Raw genomic sequence first — 13103 nt, 5'->3', positions numbered from 1 at the left:
GCCATTACAATGAGCCCAAAACGCAGAAAGCGTGAACATGTTAGTACTTCAGGGACTGCAAATGGTCAGACGTCTCTCTCTCTCTCTCTCTCTCTCTCTCTCTCTCTCTCTCTCTCTCTCTCTCTCTCTCTCTCTCTCTCTCTCTCTCTCTCTCTCTCTCTCTCTCTCTCTCTCTCTCTCTCTCTCTCTCTCTCTCTCTCTCTCTCTCTCTCTCTCTCTCTCTCTCTCTCTCTCTCTCTCTCTCTCTCTCTCTCTCTCTCTCTCTCTCTGACTGGTTCTGGGGAGTGGAGTTAGATGGAACTCGGTGGCGCTGTAGCTGAGGTCATCAGTTTGGTCTGTCTTCTTCCTACACCACAACAGAGCTGACAGAAAAGCATCCACACAAGGTAAGCACTCTGCCCTTATTATTGTACTATTTTATACCACGACACAGTCCACCCCATACAGGGCAGAAACATTACCTTCTGGTTTCTGAGCATCATAGAGCAAATAATTATTTGCACAATCTGTTTGAAACCTGTTACGAGGGAAATGCTGAGCATGAGAGCATGATTGTTAGGTTCTGAAGCACAAAGCATGCTCTCCTTAGGATTTTGCATGCATTTAGATGTTAGATGATGCTGTCTGATTTTCAGTCTGGGACCCAGATCAGTCTGTGACCCATGTGTTCTTTTGTTAATAGCATTTATGAATTGGTACCTCATTGCATGTTTTAAAGTGACTGTTTAAAACGCATCCGTCTGTGACAGTCTTCTTGCCTTGTTGCAGTATCACAACTCAGTTGACACAGTATGTTTCAACATTTGTTAAAATGTCTCTGTGGTCATACTGTAAATCTAAGATATTACCCATGAGTCCTTACTCAGTAATAGGTTTGTGTACTTTGCATTAATTAAGACATGTATGAGTGGTCCAACTACCTTCGAGGGACAGAAAAGTAACCTACTGTGACCTGTCAATCAAAAAATATTTCAGGTCCACACAAAGGAGAGGAAAGCCTGAGGTGGTGTAATAAGTGCATATACACTGCCGTCATCTCCCCCAAGAAGAATTAGAAATATTGTCACTAAAGTCAATAAGGGTCTCTGTGAAAAGTCATTTACTTCCTATTTCTCCAGCCCCCATATTCCAAAATATACTTTCATAAAGCAGGACATTTGTGATGAAAAAATAATAATGATGATCATTCAGAACCGGATCAAATGAAAACAAAATGTAAGCAAAAAGTGGGGCACCTATTTGTCTGGCTATGAATGTCCTATTTCTATAGAGACAGCACGCACGGCTGTAACTAGAGTTTGAGTTTTAGTGAGGTCCTTTTTGAAAGTTGAAGCTCATTGACTGCATTTCTATACAATTTAAATTTTCAAATGCTATTTGGAGAACAGAAAAAAACAAATAAATGAAACCCAGCCATTATCACCTTGGCTGCTGTAGGTTCAGTCACCTAAGTCGAAAGACAAAAAACACAAATCCAACATTTACCTAGAGCTAACTCTGCAAATAGCACGGCTAGGTGATTTGATGAGTCATAGACAATCGATCAATAACATAATAATATTCTTATCTTTCATGTATAATCTGTGGAAAATATGAGAATAGAAAGGTTCATAACTGTTATGAAACATCACAGCACAGAGTAAAATTATATGGCAGCTAGAAATCAAAAGTGGATGGTCTTCAGAGATGGGAGGGGTCGAGGGTAGCTGAAGGCTGAGACTAAAAACAAGATAAAGACAAAGATAACTGATGTAAAACATACTGTCTGTGAAATGTATGCAATATATATATAAACTGGAAGTGGAAGCTTAAGTATTGTTGTCCATTAGTTTACTCCGGTTAGGGGGAGGGGTGGTAGGGTTAGGGGGGTATTTCTGTTTTACAATGTTATAAATTTGCACTATTTTTTTTCTTCTCTTAGTCATTATGGGGTATTGTGTGTAGATTAATGAGGGAAAAAGATAATTGAAATACATTTTAGAATAAGGCTGGAATGTAACAAAATGTGGAAAAAGTGAAGGGACCTGAATACTTTCCGAATGTACTGTATGTGGGGGATTGGAAATGATTCAGACAATTATATTAATAGAAGTCACAGTCTATATGTAACATTAAAGCTGATCTACCCGATAACATTAAAAAAACGATACAACCCCCCCCCCCCCCACATAGCCTATTACCTATGCAATTGTAATGTTTATACCCCTAAAATGGGGAAAATATAAGAAATGATTTACACTGATACGTAGCATCAGTGATGAAGGAAAAAGTATGACATATTTAAAACTATGTTGTTGGCATTTTGATTGCATTCTAATGTATGTCTAGGCCTATGAGGGAAGATAGACCATGTGGAGATGTTCATATTGAAACATCTTGTTTTTTTCCAGTTCCTAGCTTGTTTGAGAAGATTAGTACAGATTTTCTCAGAGGACCCCACATGGGGCCCGACCCCAAGTTTGGGAACAACCGTACTAACCACTTTCTCTGCTTCCGTCCTGCATGCATTGCAGCCTGACTCAACCTCACCACTGAGCGCCACATCACTGTCTGTCTCAGTAGCCTACTCTCTGTAAAGCAACGTTATTATGAGAACTTAGTAGTGTATTTTTTGCTCCTGTTGGTTAGGCTCCATTTAACGTTAGCTTCTTACTTCTTCCTTATAGCAGGCTAAGTAGTACTAACAAGAGCCATTCAAAGTTACTGCAATAGAAGTCTCTGCCGGCAGATAGCCAGCTGACTGACATACATTACATTACCAAATGTATGTGGACACCTGCTCGTCGAACATCTCATTCCAAAATCATGCGCATTAATATGGAGTTGGTCCCCCCTTTGCTGCTATAACAGCCTCCACTTTTCTGTGAAGGCTTTCCACCACATGTTGGAACATTGCTGCGGGGACTTGCTTCCATTCACCCACAAGAGCATTAGCGAGGTCGGGCACTGATTTTGGGTGATTAGGCTTGTCTCGCAGACGGCGTTCCAATTCATCCCAAAGGCGTTCGATGGGGTTGAGGTCAGGGCTCTTTGCAGGCCAGTCAAATTCTTCCACACTGATCTCGACAAACCATTTCTGTATTGATCTCGCTTTGTGTATGGGGGCATTGTCATGTTGAAACAGGAAAGGGCCTTCCCCAAACTGTTGCCACAAAGTTGTAAACACAGAATTATCTAGAATGTCATTGTATGCCATAGCTTTAAGATTTCCCTTCACTGGAACTTTGGGGCCTAGCCCAAAACATGAAAAACAGCTCCAACCATTATTCCTCCTTCACCAAACTTTACATTTGGCACTATACATTGGGGCAGGTAGCGTTCTCCTAGCATCCACCAAACCCAGATTTGTCTGTTGGACTGCCAGATGGTGAAGCGTGATTCATCACTCCAGAGAACTCGTTTCCACTGCTCTGGAGTCCAGTTGGCGGAGAGCTTCACACAACTCCAGCCGACGCTTGACATTGCGCATGGTGATCTTAGGCTTGTGTGCGGCTGCTTGGCCATGGAATCCAAATTCATGAAGCTCCCGATGAACAGTTCTTGTGCTGACATTGCTTCCAGAGGCAGTTTAGAACTTGGTAGTGAGTGTTGCAACCGAGGACAGATGATTTTTACGCACTACAAGCTTCAGCGGCACCTTTTTTTGTGCATGTGTGGCCTATCACTTCCCAGCTGAACTGTTGTTGCTCCTAGACATTTCCACTTCACAATAACAGCACTTACACTTGACCGGGGCAGCTCTAGCAGGGCAGAAATTTGACGAACTGACTTGTTGGAAAGGTGGCATCCTATGACAGTGCCACTTTGAAAGTCACTGAGCTCTTCAGTAAGGCCATTCTACTGCCATTGTTTGTTTATGGAGATTGCATGGGTGACTGCTTGATTTTATATACCTGTCAGCTACTGGTGTGGCTGATATAGTGGAATCCACTCATTTGAAGGGGTGTCCAAATACTTTTGTATATATAATACGTTCGGAAAGTATTCAGATCCCTTGACTCTTTCGACATTTTGTTACATTACAGCCTTATTCTAAAATGGATTAAATAAAAACATTCCTTATCAATCTACACATAATACACTTTAATGACAAAGCAAAAACTGGTTTTTAGAATTGTTTGCTCATGTATTAAAAATAAAAACAGAAATACCTTATTTACAGAAGTATTCAGCCCATTTGCTATGCGATTCAAAATTGAGCTCATCTGCATCCTGATTCCATTGATCATCATTGAGATGTTTCGACAATTAAACTAAATGTAATTGATTGGACATGATTTGGAAATGCACACACCTGTCTATTTAAAGGTCCCACAGTTGACAGTGCATGTCAGAGCAAAAACCAATCCATGAGGTCGAAGGTATTGTCCGTGGAACTCCGAGACAGGATTGTGACGAGGAACAAATCTGGGGCATCTGGGAACAATTTCTGCAGCATTAAAGGTCCCCAAGAACACAGTGGCCTCCGTCAGTTTGGAACCACCAAGACTCTTCCTAGAGCTGGCCCAAACAGAGTAATTGGGGGAGAACGGCCATGGTCAGGGAGGTGACCAAGAACCTGATGGTCACTCTGACAGAGCTCCTGAGTTCCTTTGTGGAGATGGGACTACCTTCCAGAAAGACAACCATATATATATACCATCTCTGCAGCACTCCACCAATCTGGCCTTTATGGTAGAGTGGCCAGATGGAAACCACTCCTCAGTAAAAGGCACATGACAGCCCGCCTTGAGTGTGCCAAAAGGCAGCTAAAGACTCTCAGACCATGAGAAACGAGATTCTTTGGTCTAATGAAACCAAGGTTGAACTCTGGCGTGAATGCCAAGCGTCATGTCTGGAGGAAACGTGGCCCACATCTCTACAGTGAAACATGGAGGTGACAGCATCATGCTGTGGGGATGTTTTTCAGCGGCAGGGAATAGGAGATTAGTTAGGATCGAGGGAAAGATGAACAGAGCAAAGTGCAGAGAGATTCTTGATGAATACCTTCTCCAGAGCGCTCAGGACCTCAGACTGGGGTGAAGGTTTACCTTCCAACAAGTACAACGACCCAAAGCACACAGCCAAGACAACACAGGAGTGAACATCTCTGGAGAGACCTGAAAATAGCTGTGCAGCGACAATAAGAATGGGAGAAACTCCACAGATACAGGTTTGCCAAGCTAGTAGCGTCATACCTAAGAAGGCTGTAATCGCTGCCAAAGGTGCTTCAACAAAGTACTGATCAATTAATCTGAATACTTATGTAAATGTGATAGATTTTGTATTATAAATTAGCAAAAATGTCTTAACTTGTATTTGCTTTGTTATTTAAGGGGTATTGTGTGTAGATTGATTTAGGGAAAATCAATTAATCAATTTTAGTGTAAGGCAGTAACGTAGCGTGGAAAAAGTCATGGGGTCTGAATACTTTCCGAATTAACTGTATAGTGCATCTATAAGTGCGTATTTACCAGTTGTGCGCTCATTCCTCAAGAGTCGGATTTTGTTTGTAGACATGGCAGTAGTAGCGGGAGGGTCAAATTGACAAAATTGCCTTTTGTCCGGCGTCTCGCAAAAAGCGTTTTCTTCCTCGTGTGGTTTTCTGGCAGACTCGATGCTGTGTTGAGAATTGCTGCCTTTCGCAGGTCGGAGTGTGGATTGCACACTTAAATTACACCCCCATCTAACCCTGCACCTATACACTATCCCCAAAAGCCACCACCCCATCCCACTGCTTTCTCCCTAAATGATCATACACCAGGATATTGGACTGGGAGGCTGGAACCCCTTCTCTAAAACCTCCTGTAGATCTTCTGCACGAAAATCTTTCACCCAAATATTTCTCTGCTGCTGTAACGACCAGATCTATCTTCATCAGCTCAGTGCAGTTGATCACCATGGCTATAAACACAATAAATCCAACCTTACTCATCCTCTCTGGATCCCTCTCTTCAGGCCTACTCACTGGGGGGCTCCCAGTCGGGTCACTCACCTTTGGGCTATCCTCTACTCTCTTCACTGCCACAGCATAGGGAACTTTCTGTCCCACTGTAACTCTGTCAATCACAACCCGTCTCTCTTACACAGGGCACTTTGGATCACCTGCGGCATGGACACCCCCACAGTTGTCACACATTGTTTTCTCTATCCCAACTGTACACTTCCTCTGACTATGTCCTCCTAAACATTTCTCACATCGTGGGAACTCCCTTCTACACACGGCTGCAACATGTCCAAATGATTGGCACCTAAATCACTGTAGGGGGTTTGTAACATAGGCCCTCACAGAATAGCAAATATAACTTAACCTCTGTGTCAAAGCTCAACAAGACAGACAAGGTATTCTCAGTCTCGCCAAAAGGCGGGTGTCACAAACACCAGGAATATTATTTTTCATATGATCCACCTCTACAATCAACGCTACCCCACTGATCACTCCTTTTAGCGGCGCCTTGCTCCAGAGTGCAAAGCACTACACAGGTTGAGCCCTGAGTCGCGTGATGCAAAGCGCCCGCTTCCACTGGGCAGAGGATGCACAAAAAAATAAAAATAATTCCACTTCTCAAAACTTCCACAGTTCTAACCATTCCCAGTGCGTCCTTTACCCAGCTTGACACAACGGCCAAAAAGCAGGAATCCACTCTTTCCAAAAATCTCACTCTTACCGGTCCAAAATCATCTCCGGCAGGATTCACAGAGCAAACAGTGGGAAGTCTCTACCACACCTGTCGCCACAGGTAGACCCATTTCATTACACTTCATCTGGCTCAACTTAAGAGCGCCGACTGACTTCATTTCGAGATCCGAAAGGTTCTCAAGGGAGCATGTAGACTTATCAGTAAGTTTACTTGGTTTGTATTCAGGAGACAAAAGTGTGTACACAGGAGACACATGATCTATTCCGCACTTCTGCATTGAGGAGTAGAGGGGTGTGCAGTGAGTTTGCACAACGTCAGCAGCATCTCTAGACTAGTCGCCTATTAAGCCGACTGCGAGCTGGGGTAGTTTGTTTCACGTCCATGGAGGCAAATCCAGGGTGACGCAGGCAAACATGATTCCACTTGTTCCCATAGAGGCAAGTGCGATCAGAACTCAGTCAGATCAAGAATATAAGCGTTCTGAGCTTTGATCAACGCTGGGAGCAATATTTAGATTATTGAATATTGAGTTGCACCCCTTTTTGCCCTCAGAACAGTCTCAATTTGTCGGGGCATGGACTCTACAAGGTGTCAAATGCGTTCCCCAGGGATGCTGACCCAATGCTTCCCACAATTGTGTCAAGTTGGCTCGATGTCCTTTGGGGGACCATTCTTGATACACACGGGAAACTGTTGAGCTTGAAAAGTGAGAGCATCAAGGTCGAAGTGAGACATATCTAGAGGTATCTTTATGTCTATTGATGATGCATTTGTTTTTACCGTGCCTCTTGAGGTGGGCTAGAAGGGATGGATTTTTCTCTGCTGTAAATAGACAGAGTTTTGTTTTGAGGTGATAAAACAGGTCCCCGTGTTTAAATGGTTGTTTTCCGCAGAATGTCTGAAGCTTGTTTTTGGTGGATTTTATTTTCTGCTGGTTTTTGAATTAAACACATTCTCAAGACATTTATTAGCACATGTTCGCCATAAAGAGACCCTGAAATGATTACGGAAGGAGGCAATTCCTTCTCACAACGCATTGGAGGAAAGAGTCAGAGGTTCCTCCCCTTGGACCGTCTCCTCCGATGCGTTTTGAGAAGGAAGCGAGGAACGGACATGCGAAAAGTCAAGGAAGTACAATTTGAGATGCACCATTCAGGAAATTCTGTTTAAGCAATCAGAGATAATGTCTCCATCCAGTGGTCACATTTGGTACTGTCTGATGACTTGTGACCCATCTGCATTTCTATGGGTATGTACAGTATGAGAACAATGTTCATACATTTCCCCTCTGCACCTCTAAGTAGATCTCAGAGCTAACCCCTGACCTGAAAGAGATGGATGGATGGGACAAACCTGTAGGGTCCTCTGTAGGGGCCATGATGTCCAAAGACAATGGCAGCACCCCCACATCACCTCTGGGTATGTATATTAGAATATTATGACATTATATTTTAAATAGAATAACTTCGTAATAGAGACGCATGAAATATAAGGATGATAATGATCGGTAATGTGAGTTGCCATTGGCTGCCATACAACATAAGCCAATCACTGATGTCTGAATTGTGTTCCTGTGTCAACAGTCAACCGGTCCTGTGCGGACCTGAAGTGCTATATGGTTCTGTTCGAGGCGGAGAAGACAGCCATCGGCTCCATCTGTTTCCTGGCCGGACCCTTCACTTTCCTGGAGAATGCTTTGGTCCTGGGTGTGATCGCCGCCACGGCCTCCCTGCGCCAGCGCCCCTCCTACCTCTTCATCGGCAGCCTGGCCCTGGCCGACGTCTTTGCCAGCTGCTTCTTCACCACCAGCTTCCTGGATTTCCACCTGTTCCACCGCCTTGATGGCCCCATCGCCTACCTCTTCAAGCTGGGCGGGGTGACGATGGCGTTCACCGGCTCGGTGGGAAGTCTTCTGCTGACTGCTCTGGACCGCTATCTGTGTATACATCAGGCGTCGAGTTATAAAGTGATGTTGACGCGCCGCAGGGCCCTGTTGGCTCTCCTTGCCCTGTGGAGCGCCACCATCCTCATCTCCTTCCTACCTCTGATGGGCTGGAGGTGCCCCACAGAGCTCAGCCCGCCCTGCTCGCGCCTCTTCCCATACATCGACCACCGCTACCTGGCCTGCTGGGTCAGCTTCATCCTGGTGCTGCTGTCACTCATCCTGAGCGCCTACGCCCTGATCCTGTGGAGGGCCAATCGCCATGAGGCCTCCATGACGGGCCTCCAGGGGGCGCCTACCGGTGGTCAGGCCCGCATGCGGCTGGACATCCGATTGGCACGTACCCTGGGCCTGATTCTGCTCATAATGGTGGGCTGTTGGCTGCCGACCCTCTCCTTCATGCTGGCAGATATCTCGGTGCAGCTCACACACACCCAGCAGAGGGCCTTTGCTTTCTGCAGCACCATGTGCCTGGTCAACTCTGCCGTCAACCCACTGCTGTATGCCCTGCGCTGCCGGGAGCTGAGGGTGGCACTGATGCGGCTGTTGGGGGGCCTGAGTGAGGGGCTGGGGTGCTGCCAGAGGCACGTAGGGGGAGACTCGACCACTACCCTTTCCTTAGGCGAGGGCAACAGCTGCAGCGCACACTCCGAGAGTGAGGCGCCCAGACTCCTTGGCTGCCGACCGAACACAGTCTCAGAAATGGTTGGCAAGCAGCAGCTGGACATGACTGGTAAATGAGAAGAGGTGAGAGGCTTACTGTAATATCAGGGTTATTGTAGTGGAGTGTTGTGAACTTGTGTTTCTTCTGTTGTGTTCATAGCAATGAGGAGGTAATGTCTCTAAAAATGAACTGTGATAACAGGGACTAAAACAAAGATATAGACCATGTTACCATAAATTGTGTTGACCCACCTACAAGCCAAGTCACTACGAGATAATATTATTTTATTATTTGTCCAAGGGACAAATGTTTTTTTTACATGGTTTTTACAAACCAATAGAAATTAGGGGAATTATCCCAAATTAACACCTTTGGGAAAACAACAGCATTGTTAATGTTGGCAGTGCAAATGTAGATAACTATGTGTATCCTATGCTTGTTTTAGCTTGAGTGTTTGTCCTTTAGCGTCCAGAAGAGGATCCTGCCGTGTTCCCATCTGCACATATACACCTGTCCTGAACAGAGGCCCTATGGATTGCAAACAATGTTCTCCACATGTGACTGCGAGCAGTGTCGAGATCAGAGGTGTAGGCAAGGCAGAGCCTGAGTGGGTCCACTAAGGGAAAAAAAAGAGGTCCACTCAGATTTTGATTTATTATTTATTTTATTTTTTTAATGTAATGCTCTTTACTTGTCAGTGTTCCAAATGGGATATTATGTATTTTACCTAAATATGCAAACATAGCAAGCAGTGCACTGGGTTAGTCAGATTTGATTAAATATAACAAAACAGATGACCTGGAATGACATCACTTGCCAAAAAGAACTAACTGAAAGCCATACCCCCAATGAGCAACGAATATGACTGCATTGAGGCATATGTCACTGTGCTTCTATGGCTATATGCACCATGCCACTACCTATTTCATTTGTTCATTTAGCAAACAAGACAGCTCAAAATCCAGCGCCTTCATCACATTCTACACACCTATATTTTAGTTTGAATTTAAAATAAAAAATCCTACATTTTCTCTCAGCCTCATGGCAAAATGTGTAGAATAGCATTAGATGAGCTAAAAAAAATGGCACATAAACCTCTAAACCCTATGGCAAAATGTGTAAAATAAAATTGGGGGCCCAGACAAATTTCTACAGGCCCAACCAACAACATATTTCTGGCTACGCCACTGGTCGAGATGAGTGGGGCACAGGTCAGAAAGATAGTGAGTCACACAACACAGAGACTAGAACACTCTTTTCTATAGAACACTATAAATAGAAACTATAGTTCACAAGTCATTTTAGTAGATCAATCACAAAACAATCAAACACAAAGGTAGATGTTTTGTCTTGTTATCAAAATAACATATGATCTGTCACATGCTTCTTAAACAACAGGTGTAGACTAACAGTGAAATGCTTACCCATGGGTCCTTTTCCAACAATGCAGAGTTAAAGATAAAAATAGAAATAGTGATATGAGGAATAAATACACAGTGAATAATGAATAACAATAACAAGTTCAAACTCTAAGCCAAACTGCACTAAGACAATTTGGTGTTTACACTGCAGCATTTGAAACAAAGTGTTGTGTGTTTATAGAGGACAAGAGGACAATCCTTCTGAACACAGATGACAGCCTGAAGACAGGGAGTCTGCCATTTCAGGTCAGAAAATAGTGGGGGAAAAAGGACAGACAGCATGGTTTATGTGAGGGGGTGAGATGGCAGAGACTAGATAGAGAGAGAGTCATTTCTGGGTAACAATTAAGTACCTTACTGTGATTGTTTTCAATTAAAATAGTCTAAAATAAACAAAAATAGCTTCTTAGCTAAGAGCAATTTCTCAAGTAAGACTTTTGCTATGACTGTATGGGAGTGGTCTGAATGGGGAGGGGGAAACTGAAAACTAGCTCTGGTTGGCAGAGAGGTTTGGCACTCTATTTCTTATAAACTCAGCAAAAAACAAATGTCACTTTTTCAGGACCCTGTCTTTCAAAGATAATTTGGAAAAATCCAAATAACTTCACATCTTCATTGTAAAGGGTTTAAACACAGTTTCCCATGCTTGTTCAATGAAACAAACAATGAACATGCACCTGTGGAACGGTCGATAAGACACTAACAGCTTACGGTAGACAATTAAGATTTATGAAAACTTAGGACAATAAAGAGGCCTTTCTACTTACTCTGAAAAACACCAAAAGAAAAATGCCCAGGGTCCCTGCTCATCTGCGTGAACGTGCCTTAGGCATGCTGCAAGGAGGCACGAGGACTGCAGATGTGGCCAGGGCAATAAATTGCAATGTCCGTACTGTGAGACGCGCTACAGGGAGACAGGACGGACAGCTGATCATCTTCGCAGTGGCAGACCACGTGTAACAACAGCTGCACAGGATCGGTACATCTGAACATCACACCTGCAGGACAGGTACAGGATGGCAACAACAACTGCCCGAGTTACACCAGGAACGCACAATCCCTCCATCAGTGCTCAGACTTTCCGCAATAGGTTGGATCGGAGGGTGAGGGCTCGAGCCATTCCCCCCAGAAATGTCCGGGAACTTGCAGGTGCCTTGGTGGAAGAGTGGGATAACATCTCACAGAAAGAACTGGCAAATTTGGTGCAGTCCATGAGGAGGAAATGCATTGCAGTATTTAATGCAGCTGGTGGCCACACCAGATACTGACTGTTACTTTTGATTTTGACACCCCCCCCTTTGTTCAGGGACACATTATTCAATTTCTGTTAGTCACATGGCTGTGGAACTTGATCAGTTTACATCTCAGTTGTTTAATCTTGTTATGTTCATACAAATAGTTACACATATTAAGTTTGTTGAAAATAAATGCAACTGACAGTGGGAGGAAGGTTATTGTTTTGCTGAGTTTAGATGGGTTGTCTGACAATGTCACAAATTACAGTATGTGCAGGCATCGATGTGGCCGGAACGACTCTGTGATCTCATTCTCCGTACCAAAAATGACTTGGTGATCTCACTCTCCGTAGGCCAGATGGAATACCAGGATGCTTACTTAGTGCATGTGCTGACCAGCTAGAAATTGTCTTCACTGACATTTTTAACCTCTGTCTTACCCAGGTTGTAATACATGTAGCTCAGTTGGTAGAGCATGGCGCTTGTAACGCCAGGGTAGTGGGTTCGATCCCCGGGACCACCCATACGTAGAATGTATGCACACATGACTGTAAGTCGCTTTGGATAAAAGCGTCTGCTAAATGGCATATATTATATTATTATGATTATTATTCAAGCAGACCACCATAGTCCTTTTGCCCAAGAATGCCAAGGTAACCTCCCTAAATGACTATCGCCCACGTAGCACTCACAGCTATAGCCATGAAATACGTTAAAAGGCTGGTTTGGCTCACATCAACACCATCATCCCAGATAACTTCAATTTGCATACCACCCCAACAGATCCACAGATGACCAATCTCTATTGCACACTGCCCTCACCCACATGGACAAAAGGAATACCTATGTAAGAATGCAGTTCATTGATTACAGCTCAGCATTCAACACCATAGTCCCCTCCAAGCTCCTCACCAAGCTCAGGACCATGGGATGGAATATCTCCCCCTGCAACTGGATCCTGGACATTCAGATGGGCTGCCCTCAGTCATTGAGGGTAGGCAACAACACATCTGCAACGCTGACCATCAACATGGGGGCCACTCAAGGGTGTGTGCTTAGTCCCCTCCTGTACTCCCTGTTCACCCACAACTGCGTGTTCACACACGACTCCAACACCATCATCAAGTTTGCTGATGACACGACAGTGGTAGGACTGATCAACAACGACGATGCGGCAGCCTTTATGGAGGAGGTCAGAGACCTGGCAGTGTGGTGCCAAGA

The 13103-nt window shown here is 44.3% G+C and overlaps 1 protein-coding gene across 2 annotated transcripts; it reads left to right on the top strand.

Moving 5' to 3' along the window:
• The first annotated feature begins 252 nt into the window (after positions 1-252).
• LOC123997785 (cannabinoid receptor 2-like) lies at positions 253-11119 on the top strand. 2 transcript variants are annotated; one of them, XM_046302337.1, is made up of 3 exons: positions 253-386; positions 7925-8039; positions 8204-11119. In XM_046302337.1, exons 2-3 carry the CDS (start codon positions 7955-7957, stop codon positions 9301-9303), a joined length of 1185 nt encoding a protein of 394 aa, XP_046158293.1. In that variant the 5' UTR covers positions 253-386; positions 7925-7954; the 3' UTR covers positions 9304-11119. The 2 variants fall into 2 exon arrangements, with proteins under 2 accessions (XP_046158293.1, XP_046158295.1); XM_046302339.1 differs by having other exon boundaries at positions 293-386; positions 7922-8039.
• Positions 11120-13103: the final 1984 nt, after the last annotated feature.

Source organism: Oncorhynchus gorbuscha, linkage group LG15, assembly GCF_021184085.1.
Source record: "Oncorhynchus gorbuscha isolate QuinsamMale2020 ecotype Even-year linkage group LG15, OgorEven_v1.0, whole genome shotgun sequence".
In the NCBI taxonomy this organism is placed as follows: domain Eukaryota; kingdom Metazoa; phylum Chordata; class Actinopteri; order Salmoniformes; family Salmonidae; genus Oncorhynchus; species Oncorhynchus gorbuscha.
The sequence above is the reverse complement of the archived record's forward strand: the minus strand, read 5'-3'. Positions and strand labels throughout refer to the sequence as shown.

Excerpts from the sequence above, each read along its gene's own strand:
- LOC123997785 (XM_046302337.1), top strand. The coding sequence starts at position 7,955 with ATGGATGGATGGGACAAACCTGTAGGGTCCTCTGTAGGGGCCATGATG. Across the intron at positions 8,040-8,203 it reads CACCCCCACATCACCTCTGG|TCAACCGGTCCTGTGCGGAC; the intron begins GTATGTATATTA and ends CTGTGTCAACAG.